Source organism: Asterias amurensis, chromosome 10 (assembly GCF_032118995.1).
Source record: "Asterias amurensis chromosome 10, ASM3211899v1".
Taxonomy (NCBI): domain Eukaryota; kingdom Metazoa; phylum Echinodermata; class Asteroidea; order Forcipulatida; family Asteriidae; genus Asterias; species Asterias amurensis.
In genome coordinates, this window is record NC_092657.1 from 11,653,147 (window position 1) to 11,680,492 (window position 27,346).

Sequence of the window (27,346 nt, forward strand, 5' to 3'; positions counted from 1 at the left end):
TTTCTTACAAGCTCAGACAGACTCTGGTTGCGTTCGTTTAGCTTCCCTGGGTCTACCCCGCGGTGCTCACTTGGGTGAGCCCTTGGCAAGAGCTAAATGAACAACCACTCAACAATCGCGTAGTGGCGGCGTTTACCTGGGGCCAGCCCCAAGTGACCCACTCCACAAGCAGGGCACTGGGGACTGACCTGGGTGAGCCCCTGGAATGACATCAAAGCTGTTCGAACGCATCGGGGGCAGTCCAGGGTCGACCCAGGGAACGCATCCTCTGTAATGTTCCTTTGAGATCCAAAAAAAAAAAAAACATGAAGATAAAACCATAACCAGAACACCCCATATTAGAGAGTAGGGCTTCTAAAACCAAACATAAATATAAGTGAACATGGTTTGCGCTCACAAGCTTCCGCGCTCTAAAGCTTTCGCCCTCAAAAGTTTTCGCCCTCAGGCAATTGCATGCTGGACAGGAGCAATTGGAAAGCCATCACAAATGTTCTTTGGAAGCCAGTTGAATGAATGAATAAATGTTCTTGATATCATGTCTCCATGGTTTTGTTTTTAATTCTTAGATTGCTGAAGACATCATTAGTAAAATGTTGAGATACAGAGACAGTGGACCATTCAGAACGACACCAGATCAATCAGAGGTAAGAATTGTGATATGTTTGCTTCGGCCCACTTGGCTACACTCCGCTCATAAATATTTAGTACTTTATAATTTGCATACAGCTCATGTCAGAGGTCACACCATGACCTGCATTCCCAGGGATAGCCAATGAAAAAAAAAAAAACCAGTATGGCAGCTCCTTCGCACAGTGTGTGTACACGTACATGTATTTATTATACATCTCAAGAATAATAGTGGCTTCTTACATGTAAGAAGTAAGACCTACTCTTTTACATAGCACCCTTATGGTTTACAACTGTCAATTTGAGAAGGCCTTTTGGAACAGGTCGTGACAAAGATCATTCAGTGATTTGGATTTCATTTAATACCGATGAAGGTTGGATTTAATACTAGTCAAGGTTGGAGAGAAGTGTACATGTATATGTTAAACTTGTAATTATTTATTGTAAATATGTAACTCTGGTGTCACTTGTCTGTAATTATTTGAGTTTGCCTAGATTGTCTTTCAGTCAAGGGTGCCTTGCCTATGACAACAACCATCTGTGGCGCAATATGCTGCTGATCAAACCATGCCGGCAGTGGCGAATCCCTTCTCCTTATGTTAAGTGCACTAAGTTCTTTACACAACAAACAGGCATGCACAATTCTTGCACGTTTCCGCGGATTTCCGCGTGTACAAAAAAAAAGATCACCGCTAAAAAAAAATCTGCGGTGATGTGAATCCGCATTTTTACTGTTTACAACCACAAAAATAACCACGCAATCTCAAATACTATGCATCGTGTAACGCATTATCTGGCCTCTGGATGCCCACTGCACGCGATCAATTTGAATCCTACTACCATGGGATGGTCAATCTAAAGCCCACAGCAACCATACACACTGTGTGCGGTCATTAATAGCCGTGTGTACGGTCGAAAAAATCTCAAACAGCGGAATGCTCCGGTGGCAGGCGAGTTGTGTGCTAAACCAAGTTTTCAAACAGCCTTGAAATGAGTCGAAGGCCATGTCTTCGTCTGGTCCCGCTGTTTTACAATACGTTACACATGTTGTATCATTTGAACTCTAACCTTTGACCATCACATTTCTTATCATCAATCTTCACATAGAAATCTATATTTGACCTCTAACCTTTGACCTCTTATGCAGGATCCAGACTATGAAGAAACCATCACCTCTCCCATAGATCTTCACATGATGCAAAACAAATGCTGCAATAAGCACTACAAGAACCAGCAGTCCTTCCTGGATGATGTCCGTCTCTTGTTGAACAACGCTAAGCAATATTATGAGGTGAGAGAAAAACTAATGGGCATGCCGTAATAACAAATTGTATTGTGCTGCTTAAAGGGAAGGTACACGTTTGGTAATTACTCAAAACAAATATTAACTTTAAAACTGACTTGGTAACCAGTATTGGAGAGCTGTTGATAGTATAAAACATTGTGGGAAACAACTCCCTCTGAAGTAACGTAGTCTTTGAGAAAGAGGTAATTTCTCACTAAAATAATAAAAGACTTCTAGCTAGAAGTCTTTTTATTCCTATCTGAAAGCACACAGATTCGTCCCACAAGGGTGTTTTTTCTTTCATCATTTTCTCCCAACTCCAATGACCAATTGAGCTCAAATTTTCACAGGTTTGTTATTTTATGCATATGTTAAGATACACCAAGTGAGAAGACTGGTCTTTGACAATTACCAATAGTGTACCTTCCCTTTAAGCACACAAATCATGGAACTAAATTATGAACTCATTGCAGTACCTACTGCTAAAATATAACATTCAAACCTAATTTTGTTGTGCTAGCTTATTTTTTCGTGGCTGGAAATGTACCTCGGGGATACAGGACATTAATTTTGGTTTCACCCACATACAAGGATGTGTGTTAGCACTGTATACTCAGGACTCTCCCACAGCTTTGTGAAATAAAATCACATGTTACTGGGGTGGGATTCGAACCGAGACCTTTGCACTTCTAGAGCAGTGTCATACCAACTAGACCACCAAGGTTGCCTGTAGCTAGAGGCAGTTAGAATCCTTTATTTTAGCAACGATTCAGTAGATGTTAAATTTGCATCGAAATAATGCATATCAACTTTGGTTTTACCCATACACCGATGTGTTAGCACTGTTAAACTCAGTACTTTCCTGAAGCTCTGTGAAAAAAAAATCACAAATTTCCATCTATTTGATTGATTGATTGATTGACTTAATCTAAAACGTACCCCTTTTCTTTAATCTATCCTCCCACAGAATGACCAGCATGTCTTACTCCAAGCCCAGAAGCTGGAAGATTTCTTTGTCAATCTCCTTAAATGGAACCTCCCCGATGCCGTTGATGAATGGCAACAAGGCTGTTCTCAATCCAGCGGGGCCAACAACACTAACCAGCGCAGGGATCACAGCTATGGTAAAAGAACGCTACGACAGCACAGTCGCTAACGATGGCAAAAAGATGCAGCTTTTAAAATGTTTGTGAAAGTTGGCAGCTCAGTTCATTTGAGCGGTAAAATGTATACCGAAAAAAGGTTGGGGTTTGGGGAAAAGTCTGAAAAGGAAGAACACACTACTTCAGCTTCAGCCCAAACTTGCTTGGTGTGTGTAATAGGAAGTATTACTATAACAAAGTATTACTATTTAACAAGGATTCTCGTCGATGCACCCATGTGTAATTCCCTTAAAAGTGGTCTGCTTGCCAAATATCATTTAAATCTCCAAGCCCCACTTTCATGGCTTTTCCTGCCTAAAGCCCGATTCATACACATGTACTTCCTGCGAATGCGAATGCGAATGCGATACGAATGTTGACGTCACAAATTCGCAACGAAAAGTTCGCAGAGGAGTTCAACTCACTTGCGAATATCGCTGCAAAAGGAGGGTTGTGACGTCAAATTCACGTCAAAATCGCTTCGCATTCGCATTCGCAGGAAGTATGAACCAGGCTTTACACAGATTAATCGGCTTACCTAAGGTGGAAACTCCATGCTTATTTCAAGCATATAGCAAGGAATGTTTGCTTCTGCCAGGGCCCAATTTCATAGAGCTGCTAGGCAAACAAATTCGCTTAGCATGAAATTTCTTCCTTGATAAAAACAGGGTTACCAACAAAGTTTCCACGTGATTTTAAGGATGAGCAAACAACAGCTTCAAAAACAGTAACGAGCAATATGCAACAAATGGAAAATTGGTTGGTAATCCTGTTTTTATCAAGAAAGAAATTTCATGCTAAGCAAATTTGTGTGCTTAGCAGCTCTATGAAATTGGGCCCTGTTCATACTTCACGTTACTACATGTAGGCATTCTTTGCTTACACAGCTGTCACAGAAAGTGGGCGCAAGCACAGTATGCAGGGAACGGTGATCATAAGTGCAGAATTTGGGGTTATGTAGAGATGTATGCATAATTGGGCCAGGGTAAATTTCTCTTCAGGTGGTCCACCTGGCTAGTTGGTGATGAAAACATCTCTGTTTAATATGAAATGTGGACTACTGAACATGCTGGGTAGACTTTTTAATAGGCCATTCTGCGTGTTAGATTTGAAAAAAGTCAGGTACAATGACTTACATGTACTTAGTCACAATGTACCACTTAATGTACATATTGATTCCTCAGACTATAGAGACAGTTGCTATGTCAAATGGTTTGGGGCAAGCCTTCGCATAGCAACCTCCAGAAGAGCGAACCCGGTACCATTGTGCCAGAAAAATCCATTTAGAATGTTACATAGGTGTTCACTGTATCTTATGTATGTAACTATGCAAAAGCTTTCTCCTAATCATGTGGGCATAGCAACTGTCGCTATAATAATAATAATAATAATAATAATAACCGCATTTATATAGCGCCTAACACCTCCAAAAGAAAGTCTCTAAGCGCTCAGAGGAACCAAAAGAATAGCTATAGTCTGAGAATTTCAACGTTAACTGGTAACTTGTGATCAAGCACGACATTGCACATGTACCATGGAGGAATAAATTATTCCTCCATGCATGTACATACCAGACAATATTCAAATCTTACCCACAAATGGCTTATTGACAAGCTGAGTGGTACTGCTGGCTAGTCACTGCAAAGTTATCAGACACAGGAAAACCATGCTTTTGGATGAAGTGTTCGGCTCTAAAAAGAGCCAGAGTTTATTGATGGTATTGATGTTTCGACCAGGATACATGTACTTCTCCTGAAGTGGAGCAGAGTATAGACGTACTGTTCGAAACATCAAACCAAACAACAACTGTGTTCTTTGCCAACATTTCTTCCAAACAGATGTTGAAATATCCTAAACTCCTTGATCCTAAAAGTAAATAGCTACTTCCTTTTTCAAAAGTTTAAAAACACCAAAAAGATGAATATGATTGCAGCCACTAAAAAGACCTTGGGCCAAACTAAACCTGTACAGTTGTTCCTAGGCGTCTTTCTGTTAGTAGAGGGAAGTAAAACCATTTTTAACACTGGTATTTGAATTATACATATTTTTGTAAAAAAGTTTAACCAAAAGTAGATCATAGATTATTAATTAGGTCATACGTGTACCTTGTTTTAAAAACAGTACGGTTTATGCGAGTCAGAATGGTTTTTTTTATGCTGTTACATATACTTGTATAATATAGTGGGCAGAACTCAATTCAGAAATAGCGGGACATGTACAAATTAGACCAACTAAAACCCAGTTCATTCTGCCTGCGAATGCAAAGCAAATTTTGTTGTAATACCTCGGTAACAAACTGTAAAGTTTGATTGGTTGCATGAGAACCAACCACCTTGCGGCGGGTATTGAGTTTTGTTAACCGGTGTACATTACCGGTTCCCAGTGTTAGTCGATTTCCAGCACTTACTGACTTAGTACAAAACGGCCGCGGGTTTGCGGGAACAGTGGAGAATTGTTTCTTATTTGAACAACTGTTCGTCTGCTTATTAAAGTATGTACTCGTTGTTATAATGTTTGAAGATGAAAACCGAACTTTGAAAAGAGGAATAATAATGCTACCATGGTATAATAAAACAATTGTTGCATGCTATGATTTGGGGTCCATGGGTTTTGTACACCCTCGTTGGGGGGAAAATGGCACCCGAGCTGTACAAAACGCCATGCTCCCCATCACAGCGTGCAACAATGGTATAATATCACATGGCTGTTTTTTACAGCAGCTGAGCACAGTTCAACTGTTGTGAATTATTCGTTGTGAATTTGTGACGTCGAAACTCGTAATGCATTCGCATTTGCCATGTTTGCAGGAAGTATGAATTGGGCTTAAAGGAGTCATTCTAACAATAGACCGATCCATTAGGCTCCACCGCCCACGACGCAGGTGTGAGCAAGAACATATGAGCCTCTCCAATGCCTTTCTGCACAACTCTGCTGCGCGCTCCAAGCATACGCGCACGCATGTCGGCCTTTATTTGTCAGACATTCATTGCGTTGTGATTGGTCAATACACAATGTGGCGGAGCTTAATGGATCGGTCTATTGCCTATTTAAAAGCCTGAGAAGTAGTCATAAGTAAAAGACAACTTATGATACACCATGCAGTCTGGTTGCGAACCAGTTTCAGGGGTCGAAATTGTCACTAGCCCACTAGCCTGGGACTACCTTGTTAAGAGCCGGGCTACTCATTTTTTTCCAATTTGATAGCCCGGCCGGCTATGCAAAAATAATGCAGTAAAATAACATCACAAACAATAATGACCTGTGCTGATGGTATTGTAAAAATGAAACACTTTCGGTGACCAATATGTGCCGTATCTTAAGATGTAATGTGTTTTTTGGGCTACCAAAATCTCATCAGGGCTACTAAAACAATTCTGGGTTACTAGCCCTGCTGACTACCATGAAAATACACTTAAAGACATTGGACACTATTGGTATTTGTCAAAGACTAGCCTTCACGTTTGGTGTATCTCAACATATGCATAAAAGAACAAACCTGTGAAAATTTGAGCTCAATTGGTCGTCGAAGTCGCAAGATAATAATCAACGAAAAAACACCCTTTTCACGCGAAGTTGTGTGCTTACAGATGCTTGATTTTGAGACCTCAAATTCTAATTCTGATTGTTTGAAATCAAATTTGTGGAAAATTACTTCTTTCTCAAAAACTTTGTTACTTCAGAGGGAGCCGTTTCTCACAATGTTTATACTACATTGTACCAACCGCTCCCCATTACTCGTCACCAAGAAAGGTTTTTAGGTAATAATTATTTTGAGTAATTACCAATAGTGTCCACTGCCTTTACTTTCTCCCCTGCAGTTTATTTCGACACAGCAATTCTGAATGAACCGGGCTTTACTTGTTTAACTTTACCTTCCTGGAACGAATGTAACATCCGTTTCTTTTTAATTATTCAGTAGTGTGAGTATCCCATAAGCATTGTTGTAAGTTTTGCGAGCCAACACGGTCAGGTTAAATCCACATAACAAAAAATTTTCGTGCCGTGTTAGTTCGCGGCGTATAACATGTATAAAGGAAAACCGTGCCAGCTGTGTAGATCATTGTACTCTACTTTTAAAACATCTTTCTATCATTGCAGTATGTAATTTATAACAAACAGTTTAAAAGGCTTTTCCTAGACCAGCTCACCCGATCCAAGGGCAATGTGACCCTTTAATTAAAAGCTGGCCTTCTGCCTTTCAATTTCTGTCCTAAATTTTTTTTTTTTTTTATGAATATTGTTAATATTTAAGTTTAATTGATCTCTGGCTGTGACTTTGAAATGTTTTTAATAAACAAATAAACAAAATATGTAAAACTTGTAGAGCTGGTTTAATAACCTCATCACTGTGAATACATTTATTTATTGTAGGTGGGATCATGGAGGAAGGACGAGAAGGAGCTCGAACGAAGGGACTTTAGAAAGTCAAACCCGTGGTACCGCGGTCGTTTAACGACACCTCGTAATCACCCACATACCTCATACAGGCAATGGGCGACCTGGCGTATGTGAGTTTGCGCGTGCGCACTTGGTTCTTCACTCAACCATGGTGTCGTATGTCGTATTGATATAATACAGAAACAACAACTTTTTTGAGACCTGATAAAAATTGTGTACACTTGTGCCTACCAAATAAAAAAAACACAATTGAATACCAACCACCCTCGTGTGCTAATACCCAAATGTTTAACCACTGACAGTGATCGGAAAGTCACAAAAAATGTAAAAATATGCCATGATGTTTCAGTGAAACACCACAAACGGTAAATGAAAACATGTATATTCACAATTCTTGTCTCCAATAATTCAACTTTACACGAAGGCAATGGTGCAGAGCGGCGGTATCGCACGTTCTGTACTAAGAGATCTAATCCTGCTCGTTTATTGGCCGTCCAGCTAGAGGTCTCCTATCTTTCTCCACTGGTCAGACAGGGGCATTGTCAGGGTATTCTTTAGTTACTCTGCAGTTTTGCGGGTCGTTCGAGCTCCTTCTCTTTCTTCCTCCATGGTGGGATATACAATGAAACCATGGCTTCAAGCAGGGAATACTTATTAGGGAATAACAGTGCAAGGGTTAGGTATTCACTGCGTGGTGATGACCGGATTGGTGGCTAACGGACCGAGCCGGAGGCGAGATCCGTTAACAGCGCCAGCCACCAACCAAGGTCATTACCATGCAGTGAAGACCAGGTCCGAACACTGTTATTCCCATTAATAAATAAAGGAATAAAATAGGAGGATGTTACTGTGGGTCTTGAGGGACAGCTGACGAGCAGGGAGGTCTTTCCGTAGAGTCTTTCTCGAAAGCTACGAGAAATTAGACTCTGCAAGGGTCGAAACTTAAGGCATTTATTTAGCCTTTGAGAAAGACTCTGCTAATATACAATAGTTTCTGACTCTTGCGTGGGAAATACAATTTCTCGATTCATGGTGTTTCTATACATTTTATTTTGTTTTAATGTTTTTCAAATTGAAAAAATGCATACATACTTTATACTTTTACATGCCTAATACTTCACTTGTGAGGGGACAAAGCCGTTTTTCCTTGGTAGGCCGGTTAAAAACAAATGGACTTCCATCACTCGGATTGGAAAACATTAAGCCATTTACGTGTTAGATTTAAATGTTGTCTGGTACTGCTACAACATTGTACAATGACATGCTTGACCACAAGTTACCACTTAAGTTTGAATTCCTCAGATTATCGAGACAGTTGCTATGTCACATGATTCGGGGCAAGCTTTCACGCAGTTATGTAAGAGATGGTGAACACCAATACACAATTATGAATGGATGTGTATTACCAGGGTGAGCTGCTCATCTGGAGGTTGCTATACAAAAGCTTGCACCAAATCCAAATCGTGTGACACAGCAACTGTCTCTGTAGTCCGAGGAATTCAAATGTAAGCGGTCACTCGTGACTAAGCAAGTCATATATTTCATTCATCACGAATTCCACTTTTACGCATCAGCAGAGCTGCTAACATTTCCATCGTGCGTTCTTGTACAAGAATCAGGGATATATTTAGCAATAATATGTTCAACATAATCGGGAAAAAATTGTCCACAATCAGGGAGGTTATCAAATTTGTTCATCAGAACATGGAAAAACGTTTTGTTTTTGGTTGCCAGGGAACTTTCTGCAGAATCAGGGAGAGTTACAGCTGACTGCAAAAGTGACTTGAATGGGTGAAAGCCTGCCTTCAAATCCTTTGCATTTATCATCACAGCGTCTGTTGTGCCAATTTGGTTGTTTTCAGATTTCCAACGTCTACGGATACACATAATAGGCCCCTTTGTTCTGAAGCCCTGCATGGTGTACATGTACGTGTAGATTCATGAAAATTTTGACAGTATACTGGTATATTGCTTTTAATCCAAGTATAGATAGAGATGTTATTATTATTATAATAACATCTCTATCTATACTTTAGTCATCCGTCAGCAAAAACTTAGAAAAAAAGGATATCTAGTTGTCATGCTTGTTGGAAATTTTTACATGCGTTTTATACAAGGCCTTTAAGCATGTAATGAGGGTCCACTAATGAACAGTTTTAGTGACACATTGCCAAGTTATTTTCATTTTAAATGTTTTGTTTTTTTAGCCTCTTACAAAGAGTGGCATTTTAGCCTTGTTTAGGCAAACTTGCATAGAATATATGACTTACAAAACATGCTCGCGTAAATTTTTGGTTTTATAAACTTTTCAGTCAATTCCTTTAACTTGGTTTTTTTATATTTAAATTAAATCAAGGGCTCTCCACATCATGATTCGGGGGTGCTTCCATTAATCAATTCCATGTAGACAGCTTTAACATGTACTTTACCACTGTCTTCATTTTACATAAGAGATTTACCGAAAAATCAGAATAGCGTATTGACCTACTAATGAGTGTCACATTATAAAAATTACAGCAAGCAAGATCAGAAAGTCCTATGCTCCATTGGCTGATGAAGAATGATGATTGAAAGCTTAAAGCAGGCATCATGCTTCATTTTTAAACAGGCAAGGGCACCAAAGCGTCTTCTCCTTAGTAAAGAGCACCTCTACGATAAATTTCCATAGGAACGTTGCCTGGGGCATCAAGGCAATGACCACGGGCAACAGAGGCAATTGCAGAATCAGGTCAAAGTCAATCAGCAACTAGGGTTATAAAATAAACATCTTTCCAGCTTGGGCCAGTGACTTCTTGCTATCTTACCATTGGAGCATTTCGTGGGGCACCAAGGCAATGAGCAGGGGCAATAGGGGCAATTGCCACCGTTCATGCCTATGCAGTATCATGTCAAAGTCAATCAGCAACTAGGATTATGTAACAAACACCTAGCTAGCTTGGGCCAATGATGTTCTTGCCATCTGAAGAGCGCCCTCGTACGTCTCGTTTCCACCGATGAACCCGTTGGCGTGTACGAATATACACCCTGGGATGCCAGACAGCTCTGACAGTTCCTCGTTTCTAATACCACGCCATTTTTCCGGAAGGGAGAGTCTGAGTGAAGAAATAAAGAAATGTATAAAAAATATTTGCTAAAATTTATCAATACGCTTTTCATAATCCTGTCAGCAAACATTATGTGAATTTTACATTAGCCACAATCTCTGAACCCCCTCTTTTTTACGATAAGTGCACTGGGTTCTTTTAAAAGTGTTACACAACACACGGGACCAACAGCTTAACACCCCATCCTCCAGCAGTAAATGGTTAAAGGCACTGTACACAATTGGTAATTACTCAAAATACATGTTAGCATTAAACATGTTAAACCTTACTTGGTAAAGAGAAACGGAGAGCTGTCGATAGTATAATACACTGTGACAAAAGACTCACTCTGAGGTAACATAGTTTTTGAAATAATAATAAAAGACTTCTGACCAGAAGCCTTTTATTCCTATCTGAAAGCACACTATTTTGTTGAAGCGCCATAAGCGTCACTACGTGACGGACCAGAGTGCTATATAGAAGCCACTATTATTATTAATATTATTAAAACATTACCTGTTGCTAAAGGAATTACTTGAGACTGCCACGCATTGAACTCTCCATTTTCCATTGGAGTCCGAGTACAAGACGTACTTGATCGGCGTCTCAATACTCAAGGATTTCTCCAGGGAAAAGAGGTGCTCCTTCCACGGACAACCCCCTTCCTTAAAGACGACTATTTCACCACTCTTGTCGACCTGAATAAAAAGATGTCGGTAAAACAATCATACAGTGTGAGAAGGCTGGCTGTTATTCTCCAGGGTTACCCCCAGGTAAATAGATTGTTTTATTATTATTATTATTATTATTATTATTATTATTAGTATTTTTTTTTTAGCAAGTCGCCAGACACACAAGACCTGAAGGCCACTTCAAGGTGTGAGCTACAATTATTTTTGTCCAAAGGCCTTTGCCACCTTCTCCTAGGGCTGAAACGGGCTTACCCCTTTTACAGTCCATACAAATGTAGGCTTGGGTATCATCAGTCCGAAGCATGGCCGGTAGAGCAGAAAGCACTTCCTCCCCAATTTTTCTTAGCAAGTGTCACGACTGGGATTTGAACCCACACTCTGCAGATCAATCACCAGAGCTTGAATCCGGTGCTCTTAACTGCTCGGCCACGACACGCTAGAAGTGTGAAAAGGGCTAGAAGATGTAGTCAAAGATTGTAGTAAATTCAACTCACCTGAGATCGTTCCTTGAGGGCGGTCTCCACTAGTTCCCTAGCCGGCCACCAGCTGTTGGTGTAGTAGTTTACTTTGTCTAGAAACTCCTCCCCTGTCAGCTGCATTGCCTTCTGAAATCCAGCCTGACAAAGGAACAATTTGCACTTGACACAATTAGTAATTGTCAAAGACCAGTATTCTCACTTGGTGTACCACAAGCTGGTGAAAACGATGAGACCAATTTAAGAACTGACTCAGTGGTACATGTAGTTCAATTTAATAATCACGATCCTATAAGCTAAAGTAGTAGTCCCAGCCTATTTCTATACCATCTGCCCAGGTAAGAGTAAACAAAAGTAGGACAGTTCTTTTCAGAATTGAGAAGTCTCCCGAAACCCCGAACATCTACTCCGCGGTAGTAGAATAAAGCAAGAGAGTTCTCTATGAGCAAAGACTACCTGGCAAGTAGATACACACATGGTGTTACCGCAAACCAAATATCTATTGTATCGCAATTTGCTGCATAAATAAAACAAAACTGTGAAAAGTTGCATTTTCTTTAAATTTGTTTTAATGAGATTGCGATCAAACTCACAAGGTCGGATGGCTACTTCAAAGTGAGGTCTACACAAACTGATTAGGGCTATCGACACAAGTAAACTGTTATCAGGGACACGTGCCACCTACTCCCAGTCTGAAACAGGGTTACTCCTTCTGCAAGAATGTAGGCATGGGTATCATCCACTAGGAGCCAGGCTGGTAGGAGAGAATGAAATACCTTACGAACTTGCATGGGGGACCCTGGCTGGTAGAGCAGAATGTGTTAAGTAGGATTTGAAACTTTGCATGGTGGAAATAAAATATAGAAGAGTTTGCGGTAACACAATAACTATCTCTAAATGAATTGGGGGTAGTTCTGAAAAGAAGCGTTGGATTAACATTAACTCGATGTTTCCGACATGCTGATCAAAACGTCAAGTTAATCCAACGGTTCTTTTCAGAACCACCCCAACTCATTTAGAGATAGATATTACATGGTGTTCCCGCAAACTCTTGTATATCAGAATGTGTTACTTTCCAAACTTGTTACCAAGCAATTATGGTTAGGCTTGCTCAATAGCACTAGTGTCATGACTGGGAATCAAACCCAAACTAGTGCTGGGCGAATAGTGAAATTTTGATATTCAGATATCGCTGGCCAACTATCCGAAATTAACCGGATATTCAAATAGTTTAAAACTAGTATTAAAAAAAAATATTCAACAAAATATTAAAAATATTTGTTTTTTGCCGCTAGAGGGCGCTGTTCTTTTGTGAATGAGATCGTATGGGCGGATGATATTAGTTTTAGACAGTGTCACTCGGTTCATTCATAAAAATAACCGGATCTAATTTAAAGATGGCGATTTGCTTTTTCTTTTGATCGTGATTGACTCTACGTGAAGGAAAACTTTCGTAATCTTTGAACAAATGACGTCAGAAATGTCATTGTTTTAACTCTTCACGGAGGTGAGCATAGTTAAATACTTAATTTATGCTGTTTTATGTTGTCTTAATAGAAGTTTCATAAGGATTCAGACAAAACATTCCTATCAGTTGTCGCCCGACGTCCACAGATATTCGGATATTAAAAGAATATCCGGTTTCTTGGTTGTAATTACAGAACTATCCGGTTTATAAATAGGTATTCGCGCCCTATGCGGATATCCAGTTAAGAAAAAAAAAAGCATTTGCAGTTACGGATAGGAAAACCTATTCACCATTAACCGGATATTTGAATAATTCGCCCAGGCCTAACCCAAACACTGCTGCCGAGTGCTGACAAAACAAGAGTTTCCCAGGTCAAAATTCAAAATTCTTTGAATCTAGTTAAACTGTGTTTAACTGGAACTAGTTGAAAACCAGTTGATAAACAAGTTAAACACAGTTAAAACCAGTTGGTTTAATATGGAAAATGAACAGACACCAACTGGTTTATAATTTAAACCTAGTTGAGCACAGTTAAACCTAGTCCAAACCAGTTGGTTTAATATGGAAAATGGACAGACACCAACTGGTTTATAATTTAAACCTAGTTGAAAACAGTTAAACCTAGTCCAAACCAGTTGGTTAATATGGAAAATGGACGAGTTGGGTCACTATCATAGAGTTATATATAAGAACTAGAGGGCGCATGAGTGTTGCTTCTTGCACAAACGCCACGGGACCGCAAGATGACAAGCGTGTCATTCTGCACCCACGTTGAATATGAAATACATGTTTGAGGTTTTTTTTATTGAACGCTCACGCGATGCTGTTTGTTCAACTTACAAAATGGCCGCACAAACACACGCTGTGAGATAGCTGTTTTGTCAACTTAGAAAATGGCCGCCTGCTCGCATACCGGGGCGCGTATATAGGCCAGTGCGCGCTCTAGTTCTTATATATAACTCTATGGTCACTATCCAGTTGAACCAGTTGACCCCAGTTAACTGGGTTCAACTGCAATTTTGACCTGGGTTGGGTCTGATGAACTAGACCGCTTGGCCACCCAGGCCATAAAAACATTTCTGAGAAACAATAGACCGATCCATTAGGCTCCGCCCGCAGCGCACGTGTGAGCAAGACACGTGAGCCTCTCCGATGCCATTCTGCACAACTCTGTCGCGCGCGCCGAGCATACACGCACGCATGTCAGACTTTATAGTGCTGGACTTTTGGTTGCACAATGGGTTGTGATTGGTCAATATGCAATGAGGGGAAGCTTAATGGATCGGTCTAGGGTGTAGTAATATACTCACTTCCTCATCGGGATTCTTATCCATCCAGTCCGGGTTGAGATGTTTCACTCTAGAGCTTAAGTTACTGGTAATCTGATACCTGCGTAAAACAGAACAAATTTTAGTTTCCCTTGTTGTTTATTATATAATAGTTGGAATTAAGAGTTGCAACCCCTTGAGGTTATTACTGTCCAGCCACTTCCCAGGATGTATCGTAAACTTGTGTGTGATCCCTGGCTAATCAGCAGTGGTTTCAGGTTGATCAGCTTGCGACTGGCTCCCTGAACAAATAAAAATTACAAAAAAGGAAACCGCCAACAAAGGGCTACATGTGGATCAGCTCAGTTGGTTAAGTGTCGGCACATTTAAATCTGCCCCTCTCTTGAAGACGAGCAGAGTATGTACTGTGTGAAAGGTCGAGCCTACACCAGCTCTTTTCAGAGAGGGATTTAATACATGGTTGTACCCGCACGTTTACTACTTATTTATTTTGATTACCTTCTTCATACTCAACCGTGTTGAGTATTTTAATAATTTGTAAAAAAAAATATTTGCTAAATTTTTTTTATTTTGGGCAGATGGGTCACTTATGGTGGTCTGGTGGTATTATGATTATTATTATGCCTAACGATGACTAGAGCAATCTAGTTGAAACGTTGAGACAAATTTCAAGAACTGACTCCCTGGTAGTGCAGTTAATTACGATCATATAAGCTAAAGTAGTAGTCCCAGCCAATTTTCTAAATATCTTCCGCCCCGGTAGTAGTTGTTAAAAAGCTGGACGTTCTGAAAGTCTCCTGAACATCCGATTAATCTACTCTGCGGTAGTAGAATAAAGAAAGACAGTTCTCTAAAGAACAAACTCTACCTGGCAAGTAGATAGACACACGGTGTTACCACAAACCATAAATAAATTGATACCCTACCATGCAATGCCTAAAATCCTATATATTATGCCCTCTCTAACCTTGGATTTTCATCAGTCTGTGAGATCCCATTATCAATGGCGTCAATCTCCTCCATGAAGTTCTCGTACACCTTGTCGAACAGCGCCTCCACCTTTTGCTCGTCAGCATCCGTCAGACCCTTTGAGGTACGGAGGACTCGCCTGCCGAAGTAGAGGTAGACAAGACCAGCGCTACTCAGCTTCGTTGTCCAGGATTTACTCGGCTCCAGCGAGTTCATGGAATGCGAAAATGAACTATTTCAAAAGAGAAAACCATTATTATTTCTTTACACACATCAACCAGAATTTTGTATGGAATGTGAAAATGGACTGTTTCACAAGACAAAACAAAGTATAACTTCTAACTTATAAAACCTGCCGTCAATTTCACAAAGAGATAGGACTCGTCTTATCTCGAGTTAGGACAAGTAACTCGTCCTAACTTAGGATTAATGTTAAGGTCTGCATGCTACAGTGCAGGGTTGGGACTCGTCCTAAGTCCTAAGATTTGTCTCAAGTTAGGAAGAGTTTTGTGAAATCGACGGCAGAACGTCAACTATTTCACAAGAGAAAAGAAATAAATTATATAGCTTTCTGCTATAAATCAAACTCGGATACTTCACGGAGGCACAAAAGCCATTCTCTTGGTGCCCATGAAATGCTCCAGTAGACAATTACAATTTCCTTACAGGGTGCCCTATTATGTAGGAGAAAATGTCTTGGTGCCCTTGCTCTTTCAAAAAGGAAGCTACAGGTCTGACCTCTACCACCTCAGGTACCCATTTATACCCCTGGGTAAAGAGTTCTAAGCAGTTATAGTGAAGAGTCTTGCTCCAGGACACAAGTGTCATGACCGGGATTCAAACCCATACCGGATAACTAAACCACAAGAGCTTGAATTTGAGGCTAAAAACCGCTCCAGCAGGCCTGTATGCTTCGGTTTTGAAGGGGCAAGGGCACCAAGACATTTTCTCCACTGGGGAAATTATAAATGTCTACGGGAGCATTTCAAGGGCACCAGTGTTGTAGCTAGACCAGTTTTAGTGGTGGGCAATAAATCAATTTTGTTGGAAAGCTACCCAGGACAAGGAGATCAACAAACTATTCATGTTGTTTAATTACAGTGTGGTCATTATTGCTGAAGTGGGGCAACGTTTTCAAATTGTTTCGAGTTTGGGGCAATGCAATAAGTTGAATAATCTTTTGACTGTGTTCTTTCTCTGTGACATTTGATACTCCTTATCATTAGTCATTAGCTGTGTCTCAAATCAATGCACTCTGGACAATATTTGAAGTCTGTGCTGAGCAGCACATTATATTTTCCTCAAAGTGCTGAGCAAAAAATGTGAGTCCTGGGCAGGCCCGCCCAGCACCGCCCACCGTGGCTACAACACTGAAGGACACCAAGACAATCACCATGGGGCATGGAGGCAATCACCTTTGTTTCCTCCGTGTGTACTCGGCCATGGCGTCCTACTCAACTGGTGAATTTGAAAGATTGAGGCTGTAATCAACTTACCGTTGGTGATGATCATATCTGTGAATCGTGGGGTCGAATACTCCGCCTACATCAACGACGATATCACACCCCTCAAGTTTCTTCGGGTCTCTGGTTCTGACAATTTCTTGTAGAAAAAAACAAAACAAAACACAACAATTAATTTTGAAGACTGTAGGAGGCCTACATCTTAAGGGGACACATTACATTTGGATTGGGTACTGTTGGCGATAAAAAGCATTTGTTATGAAATATGGTTGGAGAGTAGAAAATAACCATAATGATTCACAAAAATATCTCTTGACGTGTTTGGGTGGCTTCAAATATTTGGGTAAGTAAAAAATAACAGAAGATCATTATCTTTCAGAAGAAACAGATCAAACTTCAAAGTGAGACTAAATTTCATAGTCTAAACTTCAACACTTTTGTTACCTGCGTCTTTATACTCTGGCAATCTGCGGAGTAAGAAACAAGCGAGGGCCTCGTCACAATGGAAGGATCCATTATGGGTACCGATGATCTTCTTGGTGCATTGACGTTTTGTTTCTGCCATGTCTTTGTCGTTAGTTACTTGTGATGTGAGCCGATTGTAGAATGTGGAAATGACTGGAAAGAAATAAAAGTAAAGAATAAATCAGGAAGGCAATTAAATATTGGTTTATTTCATTAAAAAAAATTGTTATAAAAAAGAATGTACAGGGGCACTGGTGTCAAACATGTATGTGACAACCGATGGTTGAATTGCACCAGTTTGTACAACAGTATTCAATTTCTCTAAACTAAAAAGTACCTAAAGGTTATAGGAACATTACAGAATTGGTTTTGGTAGCCTAGCAAAAAAGTTTGTGGCAGTGTAAGCACTTTATGTAATCTACCATTAAATTGACAAACCTGAGAATTTCAAAATCGATCGGACATTTGGGTCCTGAGAGACTAGTGAAAAACTTATTACAAATTTTGCATTGCATCGATGCCAAAACAAAAATGAATAAAACGCTCACTGAGCGATAAACTCCAAACCCGAAATTAGATTATCAAATATGACATTTCAGACAGAAATATTTCATCATATTAGACCGTGTAAGTTTTATGTAAATATGTGATCTTCAAGATTTTAGTTTCTTAATAACAGCATTTATAAAGGGCCAAATTTCTTACCAATTCTGCTGTAACGTTCCTTTAAATTAAGTAGGAAACAAAAAATCAACAAGCACTTATTACGAAAAAGAATAAGACTTTAAAATGTTCTGCCCCAACTTGATAATCGTCCCAACTATAGTTGGGACTGGTCCTAACTTGAGTGTTAAAGTTGGGGCGTCCCAGCTATAGTTGGGACAAACTATAGTTGGGACGATTATCAAGTTGGGACGGAACACCAATACATGTAAACATAATCAGACTCAGAGGGACACACTGTGAATCTAGACAAGTCACCGTGGTCAAGTGGTAAGACTGCAGGACTTGCAATCCATGTGACAAGGTTGTGGGTTCGAATCCCCCAGCTAACCAGTGATTTCACAATGACTAAAATAAATATTGTCGTCTAGTTATTACTGAATCACAACATCTTGATTTGTGTAATTCATAATCAATGTTTGTATTATGAGGGAATTGGCTGTATCCAGCTTGGTGTTTTGATCCCTTTGTGTGGGAGTTTGCCAACTTCTCTTGATGAATGATGGGAAGATCATTTGGATAATTTTCCGCACGTCGCTACCAATTTATCCGCCATTAATTAACTCCAAAACCATTGCTCTCTGTATCTGTTGGTTCTACATTTTATTATGGTGATTAAGTGGTTCGCATTCCTTAGAAATAAGTCGTTGTGGGTGGGAGACAGTCCTAAAAAGTTGCACATCAAAAGTTTGTGTTTGTTTGAACGGAAAAGTTTCCGTATGGCGCCACCACTTTTTCATTCGAAATAAAATAATATAGTATCTAATTTACCTGATTGATATATCCCTTTTTGTAAAAATGAGTGAAAAAATGGTGGCGCCATGCGGAAAGTTATCCAATTGAACTTTTTTGAGTAGCTTTCACTTTCAGCTTTATTTATAATTATATGGACAAGTTTCTGTATATACCACTTTTTCATTCGGTATGAAATAATTACAGTATCTAATTTACCTCAATGAGATATTCCTTTTTGCAAAAATGAGTGACAAAGTGGTGGCGTCATACATAATAAAGTTATCCTTATTTATCACCATCAATATTCAATAAAAATAACTTCCCCTTTCTCGTCTTCCAACGGTGCTTATATATTATAGTAGCGCGCAAACTTAAGTTCATCCGCACACGCAATTTGTCACACGCAAATTTCACACAGTGCAAGGTTGATGATTGGCCGCGCAAGCTTGAAGTTTGCGCAGCTCATCTTGAAAATTGTCTCATGTGCTTTGTACAAAAATACACATGTGTCATGTCCGGGTTTTGGACAAAAACTCCACACTAAAGAGACCAAAATCCACTCAACTGTGGAAATACTTCTCAATTAACTCACCAAATCCTATGTTTCTGAAATTATTTATTGATGCTGGAAAAAGGACTCTTGTTCTGGCGAAAATTATCATCGAAGTTCCAGTATCAAACGCCGATGAGAAATTCCCGCGATTTGGTTTTAGTTAGCGGGTCAACTTGTAGTGGGTTAAACGTTTTAAGCAGGATTGAACTTTGAACTTTAAACGTAGGCGATAGAGTCTGGACACCGGTCCACCGGTACATGTCTACGGTAACGATAACTTTGACGGCAGGAATAAGACTTTATGTTTTGCATTCATCAGCCGGCGATGTCAAACTTGTGAAAAAATGGCTCTAACTTTCGGTAAATCATTCCGAGTTTATCACAAACTAGAGCCCCCATATTCTGTCATCTTGGAAACCAGGAAAAAGCAAGAAACGCTGCTATTCGAATCCGATGCAGTGGCAGTTTTATGTAAGTGATATTTTGCTGATGTTTTGTAAATCATAAATGTCTTGTATTGACTGGTCGTGTGAAATGTATCAATCATGTGTGGGTTGGGAATGTTTGGGAGGCCAGCCGGCCGGCCGGATGGACATGGATAGCTAATAGATGGGGGCGTGGTTGGATAACTGTCACCTGGGATTTTTACGTTACACTACGGGTTTATGTTTGTTTCTTTGTCGAGTTGAAAGTAAACTAGTTTATCAACTAATCTAATGTCCAAATTATAACCTTCTTTGCTTGGTTTAAATAATATCGTAGGAGGTCCTGTTTTCGAGGTGTCCCTAAAATCGTGGCAAATCTTTTACCCCTCTGTGCGCGATGTACACAGTCCCTAGATAAAAATTGTGTGGTTTTATTTGCCAAGCAAAGAGTCTCCTCTCCCTTGACCAAAACTTAGAAACACGTAAGGCTCCACAGGTCATTTGCACTTGTAAATGCAAAAAGTTTGGTATTTTAGGCATTTCTACAAGGTTCAAAAATATGTCATAATGTTGAGGCCATATAAAAATGTTTGCCCACCGAAAAAGTTTCATCAAACACTATTTCAATTCACAATTCATGATGATCAAAATCATGTGACTGAATGTTTTGCTGAGCATTCTGGAAAAAAAATACCCAGGCTTAAAGAAGCCATGTGCCTTATATCATTTTCTAAAATTGTTGAAGATTTTTATTTTTTAACCCTCATATACATATTATTATTAATATTAAAATTTAAACATCAGCTTGTTGATTCAATTATCAATGTTTATTTATACGCTTGATTGTAAATATTAAGATGAAAAAAATATTTAAAAAATAAATAAAAATCAGATTTGGAAGCCAGTAATTATTCACACGTTTTATAACTTTTTTTTTATTTTTTTGCAAGTTACCATGGTAATTTTTAACATTTAATTGAAAAAATGAAGGCAACTGCTGGCTATAGAGTCATACACAGAGTCTCAAAGAACACTTGTAGTTACTGCAGATGTTTCTTCCATGTATGGCTTCACCGGGAAACCATACTTTCTCGTTTGCCGTGAAAACAGGAAAAACTCAAAACAAAGGGGGCCAGTTGAAGTCATCGAAGATTGGTGTGTGGTGTGAACATTTCAATGTCCATCAATTTTTAATATGTTTGCATACTTCATATTAACAAATGAAGGTAATTAGGGCATCGGTTGTATGGCATCATTATTTGTTTTCCAATTCAAAGAAAAAGGCATAATAGCGTGAAAACTGGTAAGCGGAGGATACATAGGCCTATTTAATGAATGAAAGAATACTACTGATACATGTACTGTCGATTGACAAATGAGCGTTTCGTTTTACATCATGACATGATCACAATCAATCAGCGTAAACATCACTTCCAAACTCAAGCTCAGCGCATCCCTATTGACATGCTTGATCACAAGTTACAGATTGAGTTCGTATTTTGATATGTCGATTGTACAACAACTTTATGTGCCAGTGCAGTGGCGCATACTGGACTGCAGATTGTACATCTGTTACAACACTGTGGCTGTGCGATATATATAAAACAAATATAACTGCACGCTAGGCAACGCCCATGTTTTTTTTTTGTTTTTTTTTCTATGTTTTTATTTCCTCATAAATTAAGTACAATACTTTTAGGTCAGCTTTTTTAACTCAAATGTGCACTTCCAAATACTCTTGCTGCATGTCAATATGTTTTTTCTTAATATCATAGTATTTATAGAAATAATTATTTTGTTTCTCATGTTTTTTATTTTCCAAAGCTCATTACTTACTGTTTTACATGTTTGTTAATTAAAGATTTTATTCCCATTTTAAGATTTGATTTAAGATAGGCTTTCGAGTCACAGTGGTTAGGTTCACTTTTATTAATCCTGGCCATCTTAGAATGGGCTTGTCCTGTCTGTTTATACATGTATAATCGTCTTGCTTGATTTGCCAGTGTTTTGTTCAATTCCATCATTGGTTTCAGGTGATTGGTTTACAATTGTTCTAGGTGTCACATGTTTTTTTTAGTTTACATTTGTTGTTTCTAATACTGATTTTTGGGTAAAATCTTGGCTGAATAAATAAAAATAATAGTAAAGCTGATTGGTTGAAAATATGTACACTGATTGGTTGAGAAGTAGACAGTGCGGGGGTTTAAAACCTGAACATCGTCTTTAAAAATTTGGCAAAGCTGGTGTCTAGTCTGTCAATATTTTTAAAATTTGCATTTGCAGTCAAATCTTGCGCGCATTGGCTCGTAACCTTCCGGTCTTCGACAGTCGGGAGGATGGAGTGTTACTATTACATAAGTGGGAAAGTACTTTGTGACGATAAGGATGTTGTGAAATATAATTTCCCTTTCGTCAAGTGGTTGGAATCAAACAAACGTTCATTTTTACAAATCAGCTTGTAAAGACAATCAACATGATCTGCTTTTAAAGGATACACCTGTCACGACAGGAACTCAAACCTACAATCTGCTTTAGTTCTGTGCTCTTATCCCTTTGACCAAAACACCCCTATTTTGTTCATGTCTTCATTTTTCCTTTTTTTGTAAATGTTTGTCATCATAGGTCAGGCGGAGACAGAAACTCTAAAAAAGCAGTATCAGAAGTTGATGGACGGCTATGGATGCCTCGGTGTGCTAAAACTCAACATTGGTGAGGAGTCTTCAATTGAAATTGATGTACTACTGTAGTTCAAACTTCTAAGGAACCCTTTACCGTTGCTCAATTTTTACTCTGGGTTAAGCCAGTGGTTTAGTGTCAGGCCAGAAAACCTTTTACATGACAAGTCAGGCTTCTTTGTGTTTTCTTCCATTAATTGAGTAACAAAACTGTTTACAAAAACAAGTTATTTTCAAAATGACATACACTGTAATTTGCAATTTTTTTTAGTCTTAGTTCTGCTCCTTAGTATAATTGTCAATTACCCATTACAAACCTTCAAAGTGTCTTAGATCATCCACATCCTCATTTTACTGGTTGTTCCTCAAATTCAAACAATTGGGGAGATATAGCGTTTTCTCAATCTGGTCCTCTACTTTGGACCAACCTGCCTCTTAATCCTTAAAGACACTGGACAGTTGGTTATTGTCAAAGACCAGTCTTCTCACTTTGTGTTCTCAATGTATGCATAAAATAACGAACCTCTGAAAATTTGAACTCAATTCGTCTTTGAAGTTGCAAGATAATAATGAAAGAAAAAATACCCTTGTCACACGAAGTTGTGTGCTTTCAGATGCTTGAGGTCTCAAAATCAAATTCGTGGAAAATTACTTCTTTCTTGAAAACTACGTTACTTCAGAGGGAGCCGTTTCTCACAATGTTTTATACTATCAACAGCTCCCCATTAACCGTTACCAAGCAAGGTTTTATGCTAATAACTGTTTTTAGTTGTTACCAGTAGTGTCCACTGCCTTAACATGTCATCTATTCATATTATTAATATTAAAAACCAAAATTTATACCCATGATTGTGGTAGCCTTGATCAAGGCGCTACAGCCAGCCGCGACCTGCAAAATCCCAGTCCCCATCACTGAATTCCGCCAGCGCACCTCCATACATAACAGTGCATATAATACGTGTACAGCGTACATGTATGTACACATACGTACTGTACACTGTACATGCACATGTACTATCTGTAAGGTACACGTACGGTACATGTTGTTTGAGCCACGTGTACGAGGTTGAAAGTACAAAGACACGACCGACACTCACGACTTCGCTATACTGTTCTTGCTGTACAATGTAGTGTACATACAATGTACATATTGTAAAAACGTGTATGCACTGTGTGCAGAATGCTGAATTGTTCCGCGCACTGGGCCGGGGCACGCTACGCAACAGCCTTGAATCAAGGCTATGATTGCAGATTGTGGATGTTTTTTTTTTTTTTACTGAATGCCTTTCCTAACTACGCAGGAGAGCAAACAATCCTCTATCTTGTCATTGTCACCGGTTGTGTCTCCATCGGCAAGATCGGCTCCTCAGAAATCTTCCGCATCACGGCAACCTCTTTCATCTCCCTGAGACATGACCCCGGCGACGAGGAACGCATCAGCGAGGTCAGGAAGTTGCTCAGCTCTGGAACGTTCTACTTTGTCTGGTCGAGCTCGGCCCAGCAACAGCCGTTTGATCTGAGCTTATGCGCTCAGAGACAGAATCAGGAGCATACAACGGATAACAGATTCTTCTGGTAAGGATAATTACAAACAAAGTTATTGACAAAAAAGGAAGACTACAAACATACATAGGGCAATATAAGACAGCTGAGTTGCTGTAGCGCTGGCACGTTTATATGCTCAACCTCAAAATAAAATACAAGACTTAAAAAAAACAAAAACAAAAACAGAGGATAAGTCTTTGATAAAATTCAATCTGAAATGTAAAAGTTTGTATTTCAATGCACGCCAAGTATTTATCTTTTTCAGTGAGTGGGTGTGTTTATATTGGATTATTTGGGTCATTAAACTGAATGGATGAGCTGTTAACATGGCTAACATGGTTAATTTCTCTTGTGCATTCAGCAGCATTCAAAGGGCACTTCCACACCAAAGTGGAATGCATCACAAAAACAAATTAGATGTCAAATTGAAGCTAGCAGTCTGTATTTTTCAGATTTATATTAAGAAAAACAATGTTTAATTTTGGTACCATAAATTATGAACATCTATCCAGCTATAATCCAAAAGTAAGATGAATACTGACCTTAAAGCTATCAAGACAAATTACAACTTCGCCTTTGTATGTTCACATATTTACAAAACATTTCACGACATGCAAGAGTATGTACACATGTACATGTACATACTGTACATATATTTATATTTTTACAGAAAATTTCACACACATATTTGGGAGATGCAATGTCCCTTCTGGGCCACCATACTTAAAAGTTTTCACTTTTGTCTGCAATAGGAATCGCACTCTACACTTGCATCTCCAACGCTTCAATGTGAACTGTTCTGATTGGCTGCTGGTCGTCATGTGTGGCGGTGTGGAGATACGCACAATCTACTGTGGTACAAGGCAGGCCAAGGCGTGCCTCATATCACGACTGAGCTGTGAGAGAGCGGGAACCAGGTTTAATGTGCGGGGGACCAATGATGATGGACAGGTCGCAAACTTCTGTGAAACAGAGCAGGTGAGATATGTGGTTTGATTACAATATAAAGTGTATCCCTATGAAATTACCTTTTCCGGGTTGGGGGTGGCGGAGGGGGTAATAATAAGGGAATAAAAGGGTAGCGACGAGTTCTTTAAAGTCACCTGGAAGTGGTTGTTTTTTTAAATAAAGCTTTTGTCACTAAAATATGTGTTTTTATGAGAGGAATGTGAATACAAAATTAACTAAGGTTTAAAAATCTTAGTTTTGATTGTATTTACAAATTTACGAGTAGGCCCCGACCCGAGAGGGTGCTGTTCGTGACGTATTTCAAGGCGTGATATTTGGAGAGAAAATTTGTAGTCGGGGGGCCCCCGTACATTACGTCAGGGAACATGGCACATCAAAACAAATTTAGACACGATTTTACTCACATACGTACATTAAAACTTAAACATGTTGAACGCCTAGTGGTTTTTACAAAAGCTATTGCTGCTATTTTTGTTTAACTATGCGCCTTTTAGTGACCAAATGGGTTGTAAGATGTAGGTCTGCCTACGTATTATTATAGACATACGGCCACGGAGCAGACTGCACGCATGCACTGCGGCTGCTGTATAATGGGCGGACGGTCACATAGGAACTTGCACGCACGGTGAATCGCATGTGGTACCAACAAAAAATCGTGTCACTTGGCAAAAGCTAAAAACGTACCCTCAAAGTTCAAACTTGCCCGAATTTTTTCGCGTTTAGCAAATGCTCCTCTGAGTTCGTCACGTCTTTCAGATACCTTCTTCGACTTCCCACTAGCCAGAAAAATTGTTGGGACGGCGTCGTGTTTAAGAATGGCTCTTCTCGTCATGCCAAATGAGTTGTGTATCCAGGATTCGAAGCACGACGGCTCTAAGTGTCGCTGCAGCGCTGAAAAAGACGTCAGACCGGACCACTTTGCTCTAGTTAATCTGACTTTCGCAGCCCACAACCGCCTATACTTGGGATCTGCAGGAAACAGATGAAGACTGACCCCATCTTTAGTTGTTTTGCTGCATCCAGCAGCAATACTGGTCAGCATTGCCGGAAAAATGCCAGAGAAAAAAACTTTTTTGCAGCGTACAAACTCAGTCACGTCTTAGAATTACATGTACTTTTGCACGTGTGTTTATCTACGCATCGAGGGGGGTCTATGTTTGATCGAGGCAAAGTCTTCCTTTTCCTACGTCACAAAAGGGGTAGGCGGAGTCAACCCCCCTAGTCACTTAATTAATTTTTTTAACATATAAATCGTGACAAACAATTACTCAAAAAATTGTTTTATTGTTAATAAATATATACTCCTATGTTTAAAAGAAAAAAAAATCCTATTTCCAGGTGCCTTTAACGGTTGCTTAAAGCCAGCAGGGTCGTTGCCGTGTTTTAAAGGCCGGAGCCGAAGGCAAAGGGGCCTTTATTGCATGGAAACGACCCTGCATGGTTTTAAATGGCCGTTTAAGAATGAGTCACTACTCTTTTATTCCCATTCATAAATGCCTTTTTGGTAAAAGACGTAATAAAGTAAGAAATTCTGTAAAACTTATCCGTTTCCGAAACATCTTGCACCAAGATTAGCGTGTAGTATCCGAAAACAACCGGTTATAAACAGAGCTCCAGCTGGTCATTATCAATCATTTAAACACCCCCATGCCGGTGTTCCGTGTGTTGGCTGCTGAATGCGCCAACACTTGGACGGGACGTAACGATTGTCCCATGTGTTTTGTAGTGTATACAAAAGAACCCATGTATCATAAAGAGAAGGGGTTCACGCTGGTGTTCCTTGTGTTGGCTGCTGAATGCGCCGACACTTAACCATTGCTTCCTCCTTAGGATGGGACGTAACAGTTGTCCCATGTGTTTTGTAGTGCATACAAAAGAACCCACGTAGTAAAAAGAGAAGGGGTTCACCCCGGTGTTCCTGTCTGTACATGTAGCTGCTGATTGCGCCGTAGCACCTTTTAAACCCTGCTTATACATAATTGGGTCTCGGAATTTCTAAGACCTTTTTGAGGAAAATAACCTGAAGAAAGATTCTTCTTTTTACTTTTGCTTTACAGCTGATTTTCCTGGATGATGTCAACATGTCTTCATTCGTTCAAACTCGTGGATCCGTCCCTCTGTTCTGGGAACAGCCTGGGCTGCAAGTTGGATCACATAGGGTCAAAATGGCAAGGGGATATGAAGCCTCGGCACCAGCTTTTGATCGGTGAGTCAAAATAATTTATTAATTGATAATTTGTTGGCAAACCACATATCTTCTTGCTTTATTAAAAAAAAAAAAAATAGCACAAGTATATTGATATAAATAAACAATCAATTCTCCTGCATTGTATTAATAACTGAAGTAAGAATTTATTGATGCAT

The 27,346-nt window shown here is 39.5% G+C and overlaps 3 protein-coding genes across 6 annotated transcripts in view; 2 read left to right on the top strand and 1 right to left on the bottom strand.

Annotated features, from left to right (window-relative positions):
• Positions 1-7,364, top strand: part of LOC139942525 (tyrosine-protein kinase BAZ1B-like) — a 46,416-nt gene extending 39,052 nt beyond the window's left edge. For all 4 annotated transcript variants that reach the window (XM_071939344.1, XM_071939346.1, XM_071939345.1 and 1 more), the window contains 3 exons: positions 567-644; positions 1,775-1,918; positions 2,880-7,364. In XM_071939344.1, the coding sequence (XP_071795445.1) occupies positions 567-644; positions 1,775-1,918; positions 2,880-3,068 (411 nt within the window). In that variant the 3' untranslated portion in view covers positions 3,069-7,364. The remainder of the gene's footprint in view (positions 1-566; positions 645-1,774; positions 1,919-2,879) is intronic.
• A 2-nt stretch (positions 7,365-7,366) lies between these two features.
• On the bottom strand, positions 7,367-19,527 carry LOC139942526 (MYG1 exonuclease-like). The gene is made up of 8 exons (XM_071939348.1): positions 19,408-19,527; positions 17,337-17,510; positions 16,926-17,031; positions 15,428-15,661; positions 14,482-14,560; positions 11,722-11,844; positions 11,052-11,233; positions 7,367-10,544 (listed from the first exon to the last, which is right to left on the bottom strand). The coding sequence occupies exons 1-8, from the start codon at positions 19,475-19,477 to the stop codon at positions 10,379-10,381; spliced, it is 1,134 nt and encodes a 377-aa protein (XP_071795449.1). The 5' UTR covers positions 19,478-19,527; the 3' UTR covers positions 7,367-10,378.
• A 167-nt stretch (positions 19,528-19,694) lies between these two features.
• The window catches only part of LOC139943035 (synaptojanin-1-like), a 33,074-nt gene continuing 25,422 nt past the window's right edge, over positions 19,695-27,346 (top strand). The window contains exons 1-5 of the mRNA XM_071939852.1: positions 19,695-19,839; positions 22,416-22,502; positions 23,770-24,043; positions 24,766-24,991; positions 27,040-27,188. Of these exons, the coding sequence (XP_071795953.1) occupies positions 19,713-19,839; positions 22,416-22,502; positions 23,770-24,043; positions 24,766-24,991; positions 27,040-27,188 (863 nt within the window). The 5' untranslated portion in view covers positions 19,695-19,712. The remainder of the gene's footprint in view (positions 19,840-22,415; positions 22,503-23,769; positions 24,044-24,765; positions 24,992-27,039; positions 27,189-27,346) is intronic.

What these genes read in the sequence shown, in the direction of transcription:
- LOC139942526 (XM_071939348.1), bottom strand. Translation starts at nt 19,477, where the DNA reads ATGATAATTTTCGCCAGAACAAGAGTCCTTTTTCCAGCATCAATAAAT. An exon ending in GCCAGAGTATAAAGACGCAG is followed by an intron (nt 17,032 to 17,336) that starts GTAACAAAAGTG and finishes TTTTTCTACAAG; the next exon opens with AAATTGTCAGAACCAGAGAC. An exon ending in CCCTCAAGGAACGATCTCAG is followed by an intron (nt 11,234 to 11,721) that starts GTGAGTTGAATT and finishes CTTTTTATTCAG; the next exon opens with GTCGACAAGAGTGGTGAAAT.